General features: G+C 49.7%; 1 protein-coding gene across 8 annotated transcripts in view; it reads left to right on the top strand.

The window, feature by feature from the left end:
- The window catches only part of PFKFB4 (6-phosphofructo-2-kinase/fructose-2,6-biphosphatase 4), a 62,872-nt gene extending 48,505 nt beyond the window's left edge, over nt 1–14,367 (top strand). For 7 of the 8 annotated variants that reach the window (XM_053599110.1, XM_053599113.1, XM_053599109.1 and 4 more), the window contains exons 10-14: nt 5,382–5,486; nt 7,599–7,728; nt 7,829–7,891; nt 9,992–10,056; nt 12,347–14,367. In XM_053599110.1, the coding sequence (XP_053455085.1) occupies nt 5,382–5,486; nt 7,599–7,728; nt 7,829–7,891; nt 9,992–10,056; nt 12,347–12,406 (423 nt within the window). In that variant the 3' untranslated portion in view covers nt 12,407–14,367. Of the gene's footprint in view, nt 1–5,381; nt 5,487–7,564; nt 7,729–7,828; nt 7,892–9,991; nt 10,057–12,346 lie in introns of those variants that run through there. The other variant, XM_053599116.1, reaches the window with a different exon arrangement.
- Nucleotides 14,368–21,804: the final 7,437 nt, after the last annotated feature.

Raw genomic sequence — 21,804 nt, 5'->3', positions numbered from 1 at the left:
TTCCAAGTAGCTGGGACTACAGGCACCTGCCACAACGCCCAGCTATTTTTTGTTGTTGTTGCAGTTTGCCCGGGGCTGGGTTTGAACCCACCACCCTCAGTATATGGGGCTGGCGCCCTACTCACTGAGCTACAGGCGCCGCCTTTGGGAACACAATTCAATGCAAAACACATAATTTGTATCTTTCTAGGAATTTTTCCATTTCATCTAAGTTATCTAATTTGTTGGTAGATAGTTATTCATAGTTTTTCCTTAAACTCCTATTTATTTCTGTAAGGTTGGTAGTAATGTTTCCTCTTTCATTCCAGATCTTAATTTGGGCCTTCTTTTGGTCAGTCTAACTAAAATAGGTTTGTACACTGGCCCCATACACCAGAGGTGGTGGGTTCAAACCTGGCCCCAGCCAAAAACTATAAAATAGGTTTGGGTGGCGCCTGTGGCTCAGTGAGTAGGGCGCCGGCCCCATATGCTGAGGGTGGCGGGTTCAAACCCAGCCCCGGCCTAACTGCACCAAAAAAACAGCCGGGTGTTGTGGCAGTTGCCTGTAGTCCCAGCTACTTGGGAGGCTGAGGCAAGAGAATCGCGTAAGCCCAAGAGTTAGAGGTTGCTGTGAGCCGTCTGACGTCATGGCACTCTACCTGAGGGTGGTGCAGTGAGACTCTGTCTCTACCAAAAAAAAAAAAAAACAATAATAATAAATAAAATAAATAAAATAGGTTTGTAAATGTTGTTGATCTTTTCAAAAAATCAACTGATCTTTTCAAAGAATGTTATTTCTTTGCTTATCTCTATTTTTCTGTCTTCTATTTTTTTTTTTTTTAATTCCAGCTTGCTTGTTCATTCGTCATTTGAAGTATTTTTTTTTGTTGTGCATTTTCTTTCTTCTTTTTTTAGATGTTCTTCCTCTGGTGATGCTCTGTTCCGTTGCCTCCCCAGTAGCGGGGATTACAGACGCCCACCACGTCTGGCTGTTTTTGATGTTAGTAGAGACGGGGTCTTACTCTGGCTCACTGCTGTTCATACAGGTCTCGAACCTCTGAGCTCAGGCAATCCACCCGCCTAGGCCTCCCACAGTGCTGGGACTACAGGTGTGAGCCACCACGCCTGGCCTCTGTCCTCTATTTCATTAACTTCTGCCCTATCTTTATTATTTCCTTTCTTATATTTCTTTTAGGTTTAATTTTCTCTTCTTTTTCCAGTAAAAATTATTGACTTTGGATTGTCTTTCTCTCTTTTTTTTTTTTTGAGACAGAATCTCACTCTTTCATCCTAGGTAGAGTGCTGTTGACAGCATAGCTCACAGCCACCTCAAAGTCTTGTGGCTTTGAGGCTTAAATTATGCTCTTGCCTTTGCCCCTGAATAGCTGAGACTATAGGCATGCCCTACAATGCCCGGCTAGTTTTTCTATTTTTAGTAGAGATAGGGTCTTGCTCTTGCTCAGGCTGGTCTGGAATTCCTGAACTCAAGGGAACCACCCGCTTCAGCCTCCCAGAGTGGTAGGATTACAGATGTGAATCACCACACCCAGCCTGGATCTTCTTTTTTGATGTAAGCATTCATAGCTATACATTTTCCTTTTTATTTTTATTTTTTCATTCACAACTTTTGACTCAAAGAGTTTGTAGGAAAATCCTAGAACAAAGGTAAAGACCAGCAGCTTTCTTTTTTTTTTTTTTTTTTGAGACAGAGCCTCAAGCTGTCAAACTGTTGCCCTGGGTAGAGTGCGGTGGCATCACAACTCACAGCAACCTCCAACTCCTGGGCTTAAGCGATTCTCTTGCCTCAGCCTCCCAAGTAGCTGGGAACATAGGTGCCCACCACAACATCCGGCTATTTTTTGGTTGTAGTTGTTGTTGTTTGGAGGGCCCAGGCTGGATTCGAACCTGCCAGCTCCAGTGTACATGGCTGGCACCCCAGCTGCTTGCACCACAGGTGCCGAGCAGCAGCTTTTTATTAAGGGGATTTTTGTTCAGTTTTTTTCATTTGTTTTTAAAGCAAGCATGAAACAAAAGATTTTTTTGTTTTTTGGGTAGTTTTTTTTTGAGACAGAGGCTTACTGTGTTGCCCTCCATAGGGTGCGATGGCATCACAGCTCACGGCAACCTCCAAACTCTTGGGCTTAAGTGATTCTCTCGCCTCAGCCTCCCAAGTAGCTGGGACTACAGGCGCCTGCCACAACACCCGGCTATTGTTTCCTTGCAGTTGTCATTGGTTAGCTGTCCTGGGCTGGATTTGAACCTGCCAGCCTTGGTGTATGTGACTGGTGCCGTAACTACTGTGCTATGGGCACCGAGCTGAAACAGTTTTTATTATTATTTTTTTTTGAGGTAGTCTCACTTTGTCACCCTCAGTAGAGTGCTGTGGCATCATAAGTCACAGCAACCACAGCAAACTGTTGGGCTTAAGTATCCTCTTGCCTCAGCTTCCCCAATAGTTAGGACTACAGGTGCCACCACAATGCCTGGCTATTTTTATTTATTTATTATTATTATTGTTGTTATTTTTTGAGACAGTGTCTCACTTTGCTGCTCTAGATAGAGTGCTATGGTGTCATAGCTCACAGCAACCTCAGACTCTTGGGCTAAAGCTATCCTCTTGCCTCAGCCTCCCAAAGTAGCTGGGACTACAGGTGCCTGCCACAACGCCCGGCTTTTTTTTAGAGTTGGTCTCACTCTTACTCAGGCTGGTCTCAAACTCCTGAGCTCAGGCAATCCACCCACCTCGGCCTCCTAGAGTGGTAGGATTACAGCCTGGCTGAAACAAAGTTTATTGAAGAAAAGAAAGATAGGCTTACAGAGTAAGAAGGCTTATAAAGCAGGATACATTTACCATAGACAGGGAGTGGGCCTCCATTGCCAGGGCAGGTAGGCAAAAAGACCTGTTAAGAGGATTTTATTGTTTCTGTCTCCCCTGGGTGTATCCTGTTGGCTCTTGGCTTTAGCCTTAGAAGGACAGACACTGGTCAGTTCAAATATTCCTGGGTTCCTTGGCAAAGGAACGAATAGGAGGAGGTCATCAGTCTTCACAGGGTCCCCAGGAAGTGGTCCATAATACTGCTCATGGTTTGGTCTTAGGGTGGTCATGGCAAATGCAGTGATGGACAGACTTGCTCTGGGCCTCTCAGGTCCCTTAAATGACACTTAAGTATTTTCTTTTCTTTTCAAATTTAATTTTTTTGAGACAGCATCTCACTTTGTCAGCTTGGACAAAATGTCTTGGCATCACAGCTCACAGTAACCTCAAACTCTCGGGCTTAAGTGATCCTCTTGCCTCAGCCTCCCAAGTAGCTGAGACTACAGGCACCTGCCACAAAGCCTGGCTATTTTATATATATATATATATATATATTTTTTTTTTTTTTTAGTAGAAATGGGGTCTTAGTATTGCTCAGGCTATTCTTGAACTCCCCGGGCACAGGCAATCCACCTACCTCAGCCTTCTAGAGTACTAGGATTACAGGTGTGAGCTACTATGCCCAGCGCCAACAGTTAAGTATTTTCTTTTTTTTGGTGGGGGGTGGGGAGATAATCTGTTTGTTGCCCTCGGTAGAGTGCTGTGGCGTCATAGCTCGCAGCAAACTCTTGGACTCAAGCGATTCTCTTGCCTCAGCCTCTGGCATAGCTAAGACTACAGGCATCTGCCACAATGCCCGGCTATTTTTTTTTAATTTGAAACAGAGTCTTACTTTGTTGCCCCTGGTAGAATGCTGTGGTGTCATAATTCACAGCAACCTCAAACTCTTGGACTCAAGTGATTCTCCTGCCTCAGCCTCCCGAGTAGCTGGGACTACAGGCGCCCACCACAATGCCTGGCTATTTTTAGAGATGGGGTCTTGCTCTTGCTCAGGCTAGTCTCAAACCCGTGAGCTCAGGCAATCCACCTGCCTCAGCCTCCCAAGTGCTAAGATTACATGCATGACCCCTCGTGCCTGGCTATATATATATATATATATATATATATTTTTTTTTTTTTTTTTTTTTAAACAGACAAGGTCTTGGGTGGCACCATGGCTCAGTGAGGAGGGCACCGGCCCCATATACGGAGGGTGGTGGGTTCAAACCCGGCCCTGGCCAAACTGCAACAAAAAATAGCTAGGGGGCGGCGCCTGTGGCTCAGTCGGTAAGGCGCCGGCCCCATATACCGAGGGTGGTGGGTTCAAACCCGGCCCCGGCCAAACTGCAACCAAAAAAATAGCCGGGCGTTATGGCGGGTGCCTGTAGTCCCAGCTACTCGGGAGGCTGAGGCAAGAGAATCGCCTAAGCCCAGGAGTTGGAGGTTGCTGTGAGCTGTGTGAGGCCACGGCACTCTACCGAGGGCCATAAAGTGAGACTCTGTCTCTACAAAAAAAAAAAAAAAACAGCTAGGTGTTGTGGTGGGTGCCTGTAGTCCCAGGTACTTGGGAGGCTGAGGCAAGAGAATCGCCTAATCCCCAAGAGCTGGAAGTTGCTGTGAGCTATGACGCCATGGCCCTCTACCAAGGACGACAGAGTGAGATTCTGTCTCTAAAAAGAAAAAAAGAGAGAGAGAGACAGGGTCTTGCTCTGGCTCAGGCTGGTCTTGAACTTGTGAGCTCAAGTGATCCTACCTGCCTCAGCCCTCCAGAGTGCGGGGATTACAAGTGTGAGCCCCTGCACCCAGCTCCACTTATATTTTCAATCAATATTCTTCCTGGCTCTCTTTCTCCTTTTTTTTTTCTGAATGTTATTTGTAGAAGAAAATCTATGGGTGTGTGCGTGTGTTTGGAAATGACAAAAATGAAATTTTGCTTCATAGTTTGCATAATGGTCTGTGCTCACAAGTGCTACTTTCCTCAGCACAAAAAAGACATAAAAAAAAAGGTATGTAGGGCGGCGCCTGTGGCTCAGTGAGTAGGATGCTGGCCCCATATACCAAGGGTGGCGGGTTCTGGCCCCGGCCAAACTGCAACCAAAAAATAGCCAGGTATTGTGGTGGGTGCCTGTGGTCCCAGCTGCTCAGGAGGCTGAGGCAAGAGAATCGCGTAAGCCCAGGAGCTGGAGGTTGCTGTGAGCTGTGACGTCATGGCACTCTACCCGAGGGCAGTACAGTGAGACTGTCTCTACAAAAAAAAAAGAAAAGATATGTAGTTAGCATTTCTGTTTACTTTTATGGCATAAACTGCATGAATGGGTGATGGATGAATGAACAAGTGAATTCTGGCAGCTTTTTAAAAATGAGGAGCCACCCCATGCTCAGTGTTCCTAGATGGCCTGCTCTCCCCAGAGAGCTTCCAAATCCCAGGCTAGGAAGGTCTTTTGCTTAGTGAGCCTGGTTTCTTCAGCCTGATGCCTCCCTACCCTGCCCCACAAGGCTGATCTCCAGGTCTCCCATGAGGGGTGTAATGACTGCACTATCTTCTTAGGGTGTCTGTGAGGAGATGACCTACGAGGAAATTCAGGATCATTATCCATTGGAGTTCGCCCTGCGGGACCAGGACAAGTACCGGTATCGGTACCCCAAAGGGGAGGTAGGTGGGATTTGGGGCTTGGTCCCAAATAACTGCTGCCTTCCTGGGACTCCCATCTGCTGCTGAGGGCCTGTAGGGCTCTGTGGAGGCTGTGTGGTCTGCAGAAGGGGCCTGGCCTAGAGGCAGGCCAGCCTGGGTGTATGTTTCATCCTCACCACTTCTTAGCTGTGTGGCCCGGGCCTCAGGCCCTTCCTTGGGTGGTGGGTGATCATTGCCACACAGGGCAGACATCCAGCCATGGCTCCCTGCTCCCCATCTTTGTCTTCCTGCTTCCTAGGGTGGGGAATTGGGAAGGACAGGGGCAGGGTTAATAACCCCCCCTGGCTCTGTGGGGTTAGACTTTCCTGAGAACCCTATAGCTAGTTGATAGTGTCCTGGCATTCCCAGCCCAGCTCCCTTTTTAGGTAATTTTCAGTCCTTTGCAGAATGCTCAGTGACTGAGAAGTCAGGGACACCATGCCAGGTCTGAGAGTTGGGTCTTAGCTCACTCATATTTCTACTCTGGGCCTGCCCTCTTCTCTGGATGCTTCACCTTGTGACAGAATGGTCCCATCCCTCCTATATCTCCAGACACTATCTTCAGCCCTGGTTCAGACCCAGGGAGATCTTCGCAGATGAGTTGTGGCTACTACAATCCACCTGCACTTGTCGCCTTCCCTGAGACAGGCTGTCTGGTCAGCCTAGGCCCCAGTTCAGAAACTGGTGGTCTCCTTTGACCCAGGCTTGTCCTTCCACTTCCAGAATGTGTCCTGGAGCAGTGGCTAAATAAAATACTCCCTGTAGACAAATGTGTTTATACACTCACATCTTTGCATGTAGAAGCACCCACCTAGATGCCAGGCTCACAAGCCTGAATGCTCGGCTGATTTTGGGATAGTCTAGCTCTCAGTAACATTCATTAATTCTCACATCATACTGTGAGGCAGAGTTCAGATTTGAACCAGCATTGGTGGCTGGGCACAATGGCTCATGCATGTAATCCTAGCACTGTGGGAGGCCAAGGTGGGTGGATTGCTTGAGCTCAGCAGTTCAAGACCAGCCTGAGCAAGACCCCATCTGTACTAAAGTAGCTGGGTGTTGTGGCGCATATCTGTAGTCCCAACTACTTGGGAGGCTGAGGCAAGAAGATCACTTGAGGCCTAGAGTTTGAGGTTTCTGTGAGCTGTGACACCATGACACTTTACCCAAGGCAACAGAGTGTGACTCTGCCCCCCCACTCCCCAAAAAGGAACCAACGCAGGTAATATAGTAAAGAGAAGCAAGGCATCTGGCTGCTTAAACTTGAGAATACAGGGGGAAAAACTGGACAGAAAATTAAAGTTACCAAAAGAATTGATCTAGGATTTTTACAGAACTGCCAAGGGCCAGCACAAATCAATGTTTTGGTATTGCTTCCTAATCAAAGCTTGTGGCAAATCAGTTAGTACTGCTGAAGGCTGTTTTTTTGAAGGACTACTCATTATGCACAGAAGGAAGAAACTCCTTTAGAGCTTAGGCCAGTCTCCTGGTGAAAATGTCTATGCTTGCCAGGCTGAGTGGTTAGCCCAAGGACCATCCAAGGGGTCTATTATTTCTGGGAGGGCAAGTTACATGGCAGGCAGACCGCAAGAGATAACTCAGGGGACCCCAGGTATTTCTGATGGGTCGCACTCCAGGAACTTCGCTCCTTCCCCTGCCATGGGTCCTGTCTGCCGTGGCTGAATGGGGAAAGTGTCTTTCCCACCAGTCACAGGTGTAGCATATGAATTCCATAGCAGAGGGTTCAGTGCAGAGCCCCATGGTGGGCACAGTATAGCCCCTGGGATGGAAGCCTGAGCCCTAGCTCTGTTTGCTCAAAGGACCTGGCCCTGGGATGGAGAGGCAGCCCCTTCCCCAAGTTGCCCACATACTCACCCCTCAGCTTCCTTCTTAAGCCAAACATCTCACTATCACAGTCCTCTAGGAGTAGCTGCCCAGCCCCACGCCCTCCGGAGTCAGCCTAGAGGAGACTTAGCTTCAAGCTCCCAGAATAGTGTGCAACTCCCAGAGTGGGAAGGCAGCCTAGTACCCAGGCTATGTCCATGCCTCCCTGGACCCAGGCCTGAAGGACACCTTCCTTGCTTGCCCTGGCAGTCCTACGAAGACCTGGTCCAGCGACTAGAGCCTGTCATCATGGAGCTGGAGAGGCAAGAGAATGTGCTGGTCGTCTGCCATCAGGCTGTGATGCGCTGCCTCCTCGCCTACTTCCTGGACAAGGCAGCAGGTTACGGGCCTTTCTCCTGGGCAGATATGTGTGTGTGGGGTTTGGGGGAGATTGTCACTGGGCATCCCTATTGTGCCAGCCCTCACTTGTGTGTCCACAGAACAGCTGCCCTACCTCAAGTGCCCGCTGCACACCGTCCTGAAGCTGACCCCTGTGGCTTATGGTAAGGAGCTTCCTACACATTGATCTCAGGTTGCCACCCCCATGGATCTCTGTAAGGGTCTATGATTTTCTGCAGATTCCTTGAAAATCACATTAGAAATCCATTCCTGGCCAGGCGTGGTGGCTCATACCTATAATCCCAGCACTTGGGAGGCTGAGGCAGGTGGATTGCCTGAGCTCACGAGTTCAAGACCAGCCTCAGCCAGAGTGAGACCCTGTCTCTAAAAAACAGCCAGGCTTTGTGATGGATGCCTATAGTCCCAGCTAATTGGGAGACCGAGGCAAGAGGATCGTTTGAGCCCGACAGTTTGAGATTGCTGTGAGCTAAGACGCCACAGCACTCTACTGAGGGTGACCAAGTGAGACTGTCTCAAAAAAATAAATAAATCCATTCCTGGCTAGGCATGGTGGCTCATGCCTATAATCCTACCACTCTGGGAGGCTGAGGAGGGTAGATTGCTTGAGCTCAGGAGTTAGAGACTGCCCTGAGGAAGAGAGAGACCTTATCTCTACTAAAAATAGAAAAACTAGCTGGGGTTCGACGCCCATAGCTCATTGAGTAGGGCGCCAGCCACATACACCAAGGCTGGTGGGTTTGAACCCAGCCTGGGCCTGCTAAACAACAGTGACAGCTGCAACCAAAAAAATAGCTGGCGTTGTGGCAGGCGCCTGTAGTCCCAGCTACTTGGGAGGCTGAAGCAAGAGAATCACTTAAGCCCAAGAGCTGGAGGTTGCCGTGAGCTGTGATGTCACAGCACTCTACCCAGGAGAAGCAAGGCAGCTGGCTGCTTAAACTCGAGAATATCTGGGGGAAAAACTGGCCAGAAAATGATCAAAAGAATTGATCTAGGATTTTCACAGAACTACCAAGGGCCAGCACAAATCAATGTTTTGGTATTTCTTCCTATTTTTTTTTTTCTTTTTTTGTAGAGACAGAGTCTCACTTTATGGCCCTTGGTAGAGTGCCGTGGCCTCACACAGCTCACAGCAACCTCCAACTCCTGGGCTTAAGCGATTCTCTTGCCTCAGCCTCCCAAGTAGCTGGGACTACAGGTGCCTGCCACAACGCCTGGCTATTTTTTGGTTGCAGTTTGGCCGGGGCCGGGTTTGAACCCGCCACCCTTGGTATATGGGGCCGGCGCCTTACCGACTGAGCCACAGGCGCCGCCCTTGGTATTTCTTCCTAATCAAAGCTGTGAGACTCTGTCTCAAAAAAAAAAAAAAAAAGAAAAGAAAAGAAAAACTAGCTGGGCATTTTGGTGGGTGCCTATAGTCCTAGCTATTTGGGAGGCTGAGGCAAAAGGATCACTTGAGCCTAAGAGTTTGAAGTTGCTGTGAGCTACGACACCAAGGCACTCTACCTGGGGTGACAAAGTATGACTCTGTCTTAAAAAGTACATGGCCACAGGAAACCTCCCCAGTGATCCTTCCTTAACCATTGTCCACCTGCTTGAGGGGCTTTTCTACTGGTTTTTACAAAATCCTCACAAAGCCTCATAGCTCCCAGGGCCTAGACCTTGGACCAGACCAAAACATCTGGTCCAGCCTGCCAGGTACCCCTGCTCACCTTAAAATATTCTGGGTGGGGGAGTTTGAGTCCCACCCCTGCCTCTTAGTGTGCCAGCAGAGGCCTCAGGCACCTCATCTCTTGGGTCTCAGCTCCTTCACACTTAATACAAGTGCTCTTGGGAGGATGACTGTGGAGCTCAGTGGTAGCTGGTATCATTCCAATGTGTGCCCTCCTGTACTGGGCAACTAGCATGGGGAGATTGGGCCTTGCTTGGCAGAGGTGGGGTTGGGTGGTTTGGGGGTCCTAAAGACTAAGTGACCCCATGTTGAGCTTAGGCCTGCTGTTCCCCTGACCACCTTTGGTTTCAGGGTTAGGGAACTTGAGCCTTCGTGTGGCCCTGTCTGGGCTGTCACATGTAAATAAGCAGGAGCCTGAAGGGGCAATCCTCCCGCTTCCTAAAGTGGAAGGAGCAAAGTGAGGCAGAGATACCTGCTCCATTCCCCAAGCCCATCTTTTCCTAAGAGAAGCTTCTATCCTCTGGGGCTTTGCTGCCTTTTGGGAGGCCAATGGATTTGCATCTTCCTTTGGCAGGTTGTAAAGTGGAGTCCATTTTCCTGAATGTGGCAGCTGTGAACACACACCGGGACAGGCCTCAGGTAGCACTGCTGGGGTGGTGGGTGTTCCTGGGGATGTCCAGACACCATATATTCCAGGGCCAGGCCCAGCTAGGACACCTGCCAGAGGGAGCTTGAATCTCTGCTAAGGCTGTTCTCTTGTGGTCAGGGAGGGCCTGACTCTGGGGTGGCCCTGCCACAGGCCTTCCCGAAACCAGCTGTCCGGGGGAAGGAGAAGTCCCTAGAGCTGAGCCACCATGCTAGGAAGTGACTACATGTGGCCGTGGCAGGCTCCCCAGCAGTCCCATGGAGGTTGAGGCATTCAGAGGGCAGGTGGGGTACCCTCTCCCCTTGCCTCCAGCCCAAGCCTGACATGTACCTTTTCTAACTCCAGAACCTTTAAAATTAAAACAAGGCAGGGCGGTGCCTGTGGCTCAAAGGAGTGGGGCGCCGGCCCCATATGCCAGAGATGGTGGGTTCAAACCCAGCCCTGGCCAAAAACTGCAAATAAAATTAAAAAAAAAAAATTAAAACAAGGCTTGGCTCCCGTAGCCCAGTGGTTATGGCACCAGCCACATATACCAAAGGTGGCAGGTTCGAACCCGGCCTGGGCCAGCTAACCAACAATGACAACTGTAACAAAAAATAGCCAGGCGTTGTAGCGGGTGCCTGTAGTCCCAGCTACTTGGGAGGCTGAGGCAGAAAATCGTTTGAACTCAATAGTTCGAGGTTGCTGTGAGCTGTGACACAACGGCACTCTACCGAGGGTAACATAATGAGACTCTGTCTCAAAAAAAAAAAAAAAAAAAGAGAGAGAAGCTTCTCAAAGTGTCACCCAGAACCACTCAGTGCCCCCACAGGGCAGTGTGGGAGGGTCCCTCCACAATGCTGTTTACCTCTCCCATTGAGACCAAGGGCTAGACCCCTGCTCACCTATAGCCCCTTGGCCTTGAATCTATAGGCAGAGATGTGTGGATATGACATGTTATTTTCCAAGCCTGCTGCCCCAACCAGGACCAGTCACTGTGTGGGCCTCTTTCCCCTTTGCTCTGAGAGTCTAAGTGTGTCTTCACCAAGTTTGGCCCAGGCTCAGTCTGGTACCCACAGGGAAAGGCATTTCCTAATAGGAATCCTTTGGCCTAAGGAAGGCCCATATGGCATTGGACCCCAGTACTGACAGATGATGGTGAGAGAGGGCCCTGGGTCTCGGAGTTTTGGGGGGCTGACCTCAGCAGCCCATAGCCATGGTGTGGCTGACAGTCACTCTGAGTGGGTACTTCTCAGAGCGGAGTTCTACTGGCCACAGTTTCCCAGCTGGTTCCCTTTCAGGTGGACAAGATCCTACGGTCTCCTGACTCATGGCAATGGTGGGAAAAGGGACAGGCCATGGTGGGAAAGGGGACCCTCAGAAAGCCTGCTGCACAGTGAGAATTACACCTGATGCGGCTAGTCCTGTGAGCCCAGGGTGTGGGCCATGGGGGTCATGTCTCCCTCCCCGCAGATCTGGGCTTGCCTGTTACATAGGGCTCCAGCCCAGGTCATCAGTGACTGCTCCTTCAGGTAATCGTTCTGAGGGCCCACAGCTGGGAGGTTAAGCCACGAGGATCTTCGCTCACATAAGACAGCCTCATAGAGCTAAAGGAAGTCTCAATCTCCCCATTCCTCCGGCATAAGGCATCCTGAGCTCAGTAGGCCCAGGAGAGAGCTAGACTCTGCAGCTGAGTGGGGGCCAGCTATGGAATTTAGGGGCTCCAGGGGGTCCTGTGCTCTAGTCCTGAGGGGACAGACTAAGAGATATTCATAAGCTTCTGAAGCTACATCTGTCATCTGTCTACTAACTCCTTGAGCCAGGAAGGAGGTGCCCCCAAGAGCTGAACCATTTCCCTGCCCACAGATGACAATGAGAACCCCAAGCCAGGGTTCCTCCTTAGTTGACCCAACCCTGAGACAGGTGGTAAGAACAGCCTTGCTCTGAATATTGCCTGGCCTGCCTGCAGTGGAACAGGCGACAGGTGGACCCTCCACACCTTCCTTTGTTCTGTTGTCTGTCCACCCACTGTGGCACAAAGCTCTTGACACTACATTCTTAGGGAAGTTGGGGTCAAGAGTCTGAAGCTGGGGCTTCTGAGGTAAAAATGTGAGCCTCCTGATGGGCCACAGTGATCAGGAAAGCTGACTGCAGGTATCCCTTCTATTCCTGCCATAAGATAAATATTCTGGGCGGTGCCTGTGGCTCAAAGGTGGTGGAGGTGGTGGGTTCAAACCCAGCCCCGGCCAAAATGGAAAAAAAAAAAAAAAAAGATAAATATTCTGTGTTTTTATTGTCATACAGAATGTAGACATCTCGAGACCTCCGGAGGAAGCTCTTGTCACAGTCCCTGCTCACCAGTGACCATCACATCCACTGTGACCCCTGGACAAGCACTGATCGCTATAGATGAGATTATTTCAGGCCCCGCCCCCAGTCTGTGTGACAGTCGCCGTGCAGGAACGTACTCAAAGCCATGTGTGGCCTATGGGGCCCAGAACCCTGCCCTAGCCCACTTATTTGTTGACTATGACAAGATTATATGTGGTTCCTGACCTGCTGCTGGGAATCATGTGGCCAGACTGCATCTGCCCAGGCTGGTGAGAGGTCACCCTGCACCAGGGTCTCCTGTTGCAGCTCTTAGGTGTTCTTTCTCACCAAGTGGCTTGGCTTTGTGAAGTGTGCAGCCCTAAAATGTGAAACAGAAAGTGCTTGCCGTGGTGTTCCCACTGCAGACCAGCTGCCTGCGGTGGACCCTGCCGCCCTTTGCAGGACCTCTGCTATCTTCTCTGTGGCCTCTTCCTGAGCAAGAGGGCAGGTCTTCAGGAGACCAACAGGGTCTGTTTAGTTCCCCAACAGGGACTAAAGAGCGGCAACCAAGGCAGATGCCTCCCGGGCCGCCACCGGCCAGGCCACGTATTTGGGTGACTGTATCTGTGGGCACTCATGAGAGCAACATGCTTGCTTCAGCACACTGTAATGCATGGAACATGCAGAGAGGGGAGCATGTGTGGTCACCCCTCCTCACTTGTGCAAACACTGGAAAACTTGGGGGAGCTGGTGGCTATGGGTATCCTTTCCGGGCTACTCTCACAGTGAAACCACCTAAAGATAGAGCGGCTGTATGAGTTACCCTTCCTGGTGCACACACCAAAGTGCTCAAGGGGGAGGCTGCCATCCCTCTCCCCTCCCTGACTGTGTACACTGGCAGCTGAGGAGGAGGTGGCCTCTCAACTGTTGCTGCCTATGTCCCCACTGGTGGCAGAGACATGCATTTGCCATTAGTGATTCAGATAAACTTGTGATCCTGTAAAACGTGTTCTGTTTGTTGACCTCTACTTGTGGCCCTGAGGAAGGGAGAAGACAGAACCTGGAGGTAGCTCCTGGGCAAGGGAGGGTTTGCCCAGCCACATCACACTCCATGTGCATGTGAAGCTGATGAAAACTGGCATCTATCATGCCCCTGAGTTCTTCTTGGCCCAGAGAGGCAGTCTAGGGAGTGGGTTCTGGTTACATTTTATAGCAGGCAACAGACTAGCCAGCAAGTAGTGGGGTTGGGTCAGAAAGAGTCTGGAATTACAGTTTGGTGCCTTGCTATCCACAGGTAGACTTTGGTGAACTCAGGCCCCTGGATCCTAATCCCACTTTGTACTCAGAACATTTTCTGGCTTGTGCCTGGCAGAGCAGCTCACATTTTCTGCCTGCCAGGGCTTTGTGTTCCGCAGGTACCACCTGTCCCTGAGCGAAATTAGTATCCCTGGCTTCAACAGGTGGTCTTATCCTCATGTGCTACAGCTGTGGGTAAATGCAGGTGGAAAGATGTATGGAGTAGAACCAGGGCAGGATCCTCCTTCTGGACCCATCTACTGGAGCCCCAGGGGCCAGAGAACTATGCCACTGCCTTTGGAACATAGGGACTTCAGCCTTTGCTTCTGTGTCTGCTGGAGTTTCGGTAACTTGTCACTTAGACATGTGTTAGCCATGGTGGGTCCTTTTGGGCATGTACATCTGGATGTCACCTAAAGTGAGACCAATAAGGCCTTCTCACTCTGTACAAAGGGGAGTCAAGAGCTGCTGGACTAGGTACATTACAAGGACTGGGATAGGGCAGGGGAAGTCTGGGAGGCAGGGATGGAGAGGGTGGCCTCTGGGCCTCTGCCCTGAAGTGGTCTCAGAAGGCACGCCAGGTTGGCTGTCAGCTTTCAGCTGTGCTGGCTAACGTGCCCATATTGCAGTTCTCCTGATTTCCCTAAATGGATGGTATTGGATCTCAGCCACACCTGACACTGTGTCCAGCATTCTTTGCAATAAATACTTTTTAAAAAAACAAATAACTTGTTGTAAGGTTGTATTCTATAGCCAGTTCTCCATATTCTTCCCTGGCCAGCTCCATAGATATCCCATGTGTGGTCTTTCCCCTAAGTCTGTCTATGTTGGGATCATTGGCTCAGCCCTCAAGGATCCTTGGCTAACCCCATACTTACCCCTCACTGGAGGGGAATCATGTCTAGAGTGAGACCTGGCCTGTCACATGGACAGAGACTGCCCGAGGTTTCTCTGGGCTGATCTGGGGTCCTGAGCCCTTGTCCCTCAGCAAGAAATAGATGGTTTGGGCCAGGGGTGGGAGTGGGTGGGGCGTATCTGAAGTGGAGCACTGTTAAGGGAAGGATTCTGAGGTCCCTAGAGTTTTCCCTTTCCCATACCTTTCAATGACTTTGGCCTGTCCATTCTTCCTGTTCTGGGGCTGGCTGTGGAAGGGCAGGTGGCAGGGGTCTTCCTCAATGGACAAGATGGGGTGTGTGGCTAGGTGCCGCCTGCACCTCTCCCACTGTGTCCAGGAACAGGATGCTGTGGCGAGGCTATTTCTGGGTGGTGTGAGGTGGCCAAAAGCTGTGGCCTTGCCTTACCTGGCAGTGTCCTCACAGCCTCCAAGGGAGGGGCAGCTCTTTGGGGGTTCAGCTAGCACTCAGTCCCAAATGCCCTCCTTGTGAAAAACTCGGGGTACAGCTTAGGGGGTCCTCATCCCATCTCTGTGCACTGAGTTCCTGGTATGGGCACCTAACCTCCTATGAGGCTTCTCAGCACTTTTTTCTTTTTAAGAGAAGTGCAGCTTTTATTTTATTTTATTTTGGCCGGGGCTGGGTTTGAACCTGCCACCTCTGGCATATGGGACCAGCGCCCTACCTGCTGAACCACAGGCACCACCCACTTCTCAGCACTTTTTGAAGACATTTTGTTTGAGACAGAATTTCACTTTGTCACCCTTGGTAGAGTGCCCTGGCGTCATAGGGTGTAGCAACCTCAAATTCTTGGTTTCAAGGGATCCTCTTGCTTCAGCCTCCCAAGTAGCTGGCACTACAGGTGCCTGCCACAACGCAGCTATTTTTAGAGACAAGGTCTCGCCCTTGCTTAGACTAGTCTTGAACTCCTGAGCTCAAGTAATCCATCTGCCTCGGCCTCCCAGAGTGCTAGAACTACAGGTGAGAGCCATGGCGCCTGGCCTATGAAGAAGTTTGAAGATTTGGCTTGGCGCCTGTGGCTCAAGCGGCTAAGGCACCAGCCACATACACCTGAGCTGGGGGCTCAAATCCAGCCTGGGCCCGCCAAACAACAATGACGGCCGCAACCAAAAGAAAAAAAAAATAGCCAGGCGTTGTGACAGGTGCCTGTAATCCCAGTACTTGGGAGGCAAAGGGCAAGAGAATTGCTAAAGGAAAAACAGGAGAAAAAAAAGAAAATGAGAAAAAAAACAAACAAACAATCTTCAAACTAAGAAGAGTTAAAGCCAGCTGAAATTGAAAGTAAAAATAGGGCGGCGCCTGTGGCTCAGTGAGCAGGGCGCCAGCCCCATATACCGAGGGTGGCGGGTTCAAACCCAGCCCCGGCCAAACAAAAAAATAGCCGGCGTTGTGGCAGGCACCTGCAGTCCCAGCTACTCGGGAGGCTGAGGCAGGAGAATCGCCTAAGCCCAGGAGCTGGAAGTTGCTGTGAGCCGTGTGACGCCACGGCACTCTAATGAGGGCAATAAAGTGAAACTCTGTCTCTACAAAAAAAAAAAAATTTTCCGGGGGGGTCATGGACGATGGCTCACCCCTGTAATACTAGCACTCTGGGAGGCCAAGGCAGGTGGATTGCTTGAGCTTGACATTTCGAGACACCTTCACTGCCCCCACCAGGCAAGAGCAAGACCACATTTGTACTAAAAATAGAAAAACTAGCTGGGCTTGGTGGTGGGCACTTTGTAGTCCCAGCTACTCCGGAGGCTGAAGCAAGAGGATCGCTCAAGCCCAAGAGTTTGAGGTTGCTGTGAGCTATGGTGCCATAGCACTGTACCCAGGGCAACAGAGTGAGACTCTGTCTCAAAAAAAGAAAAAAGATTTTTTGTGGAGGCAAAGTCTCACTTTGTCACCCAGGCTGGTGGGAGGGGAAGAGAGGGGAGAAGGAAGACCAGGTCAGAGAGGTGATGGGATGTGAATTATGTTGGGCCTTGGGAATGGGGCGCCATGAAAGGCTTTTGAGCAGAGTGACTTTTTTTTTTTTTTTGTAGAGACAGAGTCTCACTTTATGGCCCTTGGTAGAGTGCCGTGGCCTCACACAGCTCACAGCAACCTCCAACTCCTGGGCTTAAGCGATTCTCTTGCCTCAGCCTCCCGAGTAGCTGGGACTACAGGCGCCCGCCACAACGCCCGGCTATTTTTTGGTTGCAGTTTGGCCGGGGCCGGGTTTGAACCCGTCACCCTCGGTATATGGGGCCGGCGCCCTACCGACTGAGCCATAGGCGCCGCCCAGAGCAGAGTGACTTGATTCGATGAATATTTTAGAAGGATCCCTCCAGCTGCTACTGAATCAAGACTAGATTTTTTTTTTTTTTTTTTTTTTTTTTTTATTGTTGGGGATTCATTGAGGGTACAATAAGCCAGTTACACTGATTGCAATTGTTAGGTAAAGTCCCTCTTGCAATCATGTTCAAGACTAGATTTTAATAAGGCAGTAGAAACTAGGACACTTGTCTGGAGGCTGCTGCAATAATCCAGGTGAGAGACGATCTTGCGATAGAACTGCAGAGAAGGGTCAGATTCTGCATGTATTTTGAAGGTGGAACCAAGGTCTGGTGAGGGTTTGGGTGAGGGCTGGGAAAAAGGGATGGTGCCAAGGGAAGGAGCTACCACTTAGGCACACGTAGGGGAGCTAATTTGGGGTGGAGGGCAGAAGTTGCAGTAGCTTTAGATGAAGTGCCAGTGGATATCCAAGTGGTGATGCTGACAGGACAGCTGCAGCTTTGAGCCCGGAGTTGAAGAGACCTGAGTTGCAGGTAAGAAATGACATTGTCAGTGTGGCGATGGTATTCAGAGCCACCATAGTGGGTGAGCTCTCCAAGGAAAGCATAAACAAAAGGAATGAGACCTGAACCAATCCCTGGGCACCAACATTGAAAGGCGGAAGAGCCAGCAAAGCAGCCTGAGGAGCCGAGTATAGAGGGTGTGGTGAAGAGGGTGTTGGCCTGCTCTATCACTGAAGCCATAGGGCAGGCAAGGAGACTGAAAACTGACCTTTGGATGTAGACATGTGGAGTCTGATCAGGTCCTAACTTTCACTAAAGACTTCGTTAGACTGTGATTCCACAAATATTTTAATCCAGAATACACACAATCAGCCCTTGGGCTATCTCAGCACCATGGCTGCAAGAGATTCCTTTAGGAGTAAGTTTTCATCTTATTCCTCATTACAAGCTGCTAAAAAATTTGACCTGTCATCCTCTTTCTTTAAGCTGTTTAATGCCATTAGAAGCAACCACCTGACAGTTAATTTCTCAGGCCCTTCATTTTAATTCCTTGTCTGCAGTAAGCTCATCACCTGACTGGCCTCCCACAGTATCTTTTTTTCTGACACCAAATGTTGTGAGATTTTTCTTTTTTTTCTTGAGACAGTCTGAAGCTGCTGCCCTGGGTAGTGTGCTGTGGCATCATAGCTCACAGCAGCCTCCAACTCAGCGAACTCTTGCCTCACAGTTTTTCCATTTTTAGTAGAGACGGGGTCTCACTTTTCTTTTTTTTGAGACAGATTCTCACTTTGTTGCCCTCAGTAGAGTGCTATGGTGTTATAGCTCACAGCAACCTCAAACTCTTGGGCTTAAGTGAGTCTCTTGCCTCAGCCTCCCAAGTAGCTGGGACTACAGGCGCCTACCACAATGCCTGGCTATTTTATTTATTGATTTTTTGTAGTTTTGGGCCAGGGTCGGGTTTGAACCCACCACCTCTGGTATATGGGGCCAGCGCCCTACTCCTTTGAGCCATAGGCCCTGCCCCAACACCTGGTTATTTTTAGAGATGAGTTCTTGCTCTGGCTCAGGCACTCCACCTGCCTCCGCCTCCCAAGTGCTGGGATTACAGGCATGAGCCACCGCGCCTGGCCTGGGGTATCGCTTTTTGCTCAGGCTGGTCTTAAACTCAAGAGCTCATGCAATCCATCTGCCTTGGCCTCCCAGAGTGCAAGGATTACAGGTGTGAGCCACCGTGCCAAGCCTGTTAGGGATTTTTCAAACCCACATCGAGTTCTATGATTCTGAAACACCAACTGGGTGTCCAACAATTCACTTCTAATACCAACTCCTAGAGTCAGGGCAGACCCCACAGCTTAGTTCCACAAGACTGTCCCTCCTTACTTTCAGGCATCAGTCAGAAGTCTCAGGGGATAGCCTGGTGTAATGGCTCGTGCCTGTAGTCCCAGCTACGTGATATGGAGGCTGATATGGGAGGATGGCTTGAGTCAAGGAGTTCAAGGATAGCCTGGGGGATATAGTGAGACCTCTGTCTCTAAGTCCTGAGCGGCCACCCATACTTCTGACTGGCTGTCTATAAAATGGAGGTTCTTGGGCGGCACCTATGGCTCAGTGGGTAGGACACCAGCCCCATATTTCAAGGGTGGTGGGTTTGACAAAAAAAATGGAGATTCTCGGGCGGTGCCTGTGGCTCAGTGAGTAGGGTGCCAGCCCCATATGCCGAGGGTGGCGGGTTTAGACCCAGCCCTGGCCAAACTGCAACAAAAAAATAGCCGGGTGTTTTGGTGGGCGCCTGTGGTCGTAGCTGCTCAGGAGGCTGAGGCAAGAGAATGGCTTAAGCCCAAGAGCTGGAGGTTGCTGTGAGCTGTGTGACGCCACGGCACTCTACCCGAGGGCGGTGCAGTGAGACTCTGTCTCTACAAAAAAAAAAAAAATGGAGATTCTCACGGGCCCCTCCTCAAGTCCTGTGATTCACTGGAATAACTCATAGAACTCAAGAAAACACTTATATTTACTGGTTTATTATAAAGGATAAAAAGGATGCAACTTAAGAACAGCCTATTGAATAAAGATTATGGGAGGCCATTGTTGTAGACTGAGCTCTCACACTAGGCCCCAGCAGACCACACCAAACCTAAATGGAGTCACTCATGCTAAATAATTAAAGTGAAACTTTAAGGAAGCAGATAGATCCCAAAACAGACCAGTTTTTCCTAAAAACAGGAGATTAGGAGATTCCTGGCTATGTTAGCATAATAAAGAAGTCCCCTCTGCTTTAACCCTTATCAAAAAAAGTAATCTGAAGTTAGCCAAGCACCTCTTTTCCTAAAAAGAGTCACTCTCTTAGCTCATTGCAGCCTCAAACTCCTGGACTCAAGTGATCCTCCTACTTACCCTAGTGGCTGGGACTGCACCGCCCTGCCCAGTTAATTTTTTTTTTTAACATTTGTGGAGATGGGGTCAAGTGATCCTCAGGCCTGGGCTTCCCAAAGTGCTAGCATTACAGGGCTGGGCCACAGCACCCAGCCTTGTTCTATTTCCTTATTCACCTTACAACACACACTGCTGTACTGTTACTTGGTGGGAGCACTCATTCTACTAATATTTTGTATAATGGAAGATGTCCTTATCCATGAACCTTGAATAAAAGCCATTTAGATCTGTAACAATTTTTTTTTTTTTTTTTTGGCAGTTTTTGGCCGGTGCTGGGTTTGAACCGCCACCTCTGGTATATGGGGCCAGCGCCCTACTCCTTTGAGCCACACGTGCTGCCCTGTAACTAAATTTCTTATAGTTTTGTCTTTTGGCAAGCCAAATAGAAAAGAACTGTAGGGCAAGGTTGGGGTCGGGGTGCGACAGGCTTCCAGGCCCTTTGTTAGCACACCACCTTCCCACCACAACAATGTGTTCACTAACCTAGAAGCTCCTGGAGCCCCATTGTTCAAGGGTTTTTATGGTGGTTCCATTACAAAAAAAGGCTGATTGATTAAATCATTGGTTAATGAACTCATTCTCTAGCCTCCTTCCATTGCCCAGAAATTGGAGGGTGGGATTGCATTTTCTAACCATCTTATCCTGGTTTGGACCAGCTTACATCCTGAAACTATCTAGGCTGGAGTCATCTCATTATTGTAAGAAATACAGAAAATTCTGAGGGTTTTAGAAAGCTCTGTACCAGCAACAAGGAACTCAGACCAAGAACCAGGAACTGTCTCCTCTACCTGTATAGGTTGCCAGAGACCTTCCCTTCACCAGGGCTGGATTTCCCTTGCCTTTAGATCCAACCAGGCAAATGACCAGTCTGGACACACCCCCCATTTCCCTGGGCACCTGCTACCGTTTCTGGTGAGAACTTTTCCATCAGTTGGAGAAAACTGACTCTGCCTAACTTAGCTGATGTCAACAGAAAAGAAGCCATACTCTGCAAAATAATTTGAAGGTTTTTCCAAGCCAAATTTGAGAACCATAACCCAGAGCCATACCCAAGAAGCCTTGAGCAAATGTACTCATGGTAGTGGGGTTAAGTTTGGTTTCTTACATTTTAGGGAGATGGGAATTTCGGGGAAGTGCTTACAGTTGATAGGTGGGTTTAAAGATTCTTTAGCTGATAATTGGCTGAAAGAGTTAGAGACTTTGTCTAAAAGACCAGGAGTCAGTGAAAAAGAATGTTTAAGATTAAGGGTCAGGCCGTGGTGGCTCACACCTGTAAACCTAGCACTTTGGGAGGCTGACATGAGTGGACCGCCTGAGCTCAGGAGTTCAAGAACAGCCTGAGCAAGAGCAAGACCCTGTCTCTGCATTGTGGCGGATGCCTATAGTCCCAGCTACTTAGGGGGCTGAAGCAGAGGATGGCTTTAACCCAAGAGTTTGAGGTTGCTGTTAGCTATGACGCCACACACTCCACCCAGGGCAAACGAGTGAGACTCTGTTCCCCCCCCCAAAAAAAACAAAGTTAAGTCATTCACTTAGCTAAACTGATAATCAAGCCAGAGCCAGACCTTGTCTCTAAAAATATAGCTGGACGTTGTGGCGGGTGCCTGTAGTCCCAGCTACTTGGGAGGCTGAGGCAAGAGAATCACTTAAGCCCAAGAGTTTGATGTTGCCGTGAGCTGTGATGCCATAGCACTCTAACGAGGGTGACAAAGTGAAACTCTCAAAATTAAAAAATAAAAATTTTCCCCTTTCTTTCTTTTTCTTTTCTTTTTTCTTTTTTTTGAGACAGCACCCTCATCATAGCTCACAGCAACCTCAAACTCCTGGGCTTAAGTGATCCTCTTGCCTCGGTCTCCGGAATAGCTGGGACTACAGGCGCTTAAATGTTAGGAAGCCGATTCTCGCCGTAACCCCCCACGCCCCGCCTCGAGAGCTGGGGACGGACCCCGCCAAAGTGTCCAGGGAGCAGAAGGCCACTTTGGTGCGTCCCCCTAGTCGCGTCTTGGAAACGGGTCCTAAGTTTTGGCGCCCACGCCGGGCCCGAGCTGGC

The sequence above is a fragment of the Nycticebus coucang genome, chromosome 8, assembly GCF_027406575.1.
Source record: "Nycticebus coucang isolate mNycCou1 chromosome 8, mNycCou1.pri, whole genome shotgun sequence".
Lineage (NCBI taxonomy): Eukaryota > Metazoa > Chordata > Mammalia > Primates > Lorisidae > Nycticebus > Nycticebus coucang.
Note: the sequence above shows the minus strand (reverse complement) of the source record. Positions and strands in the feature narration are given on the sequence as shown.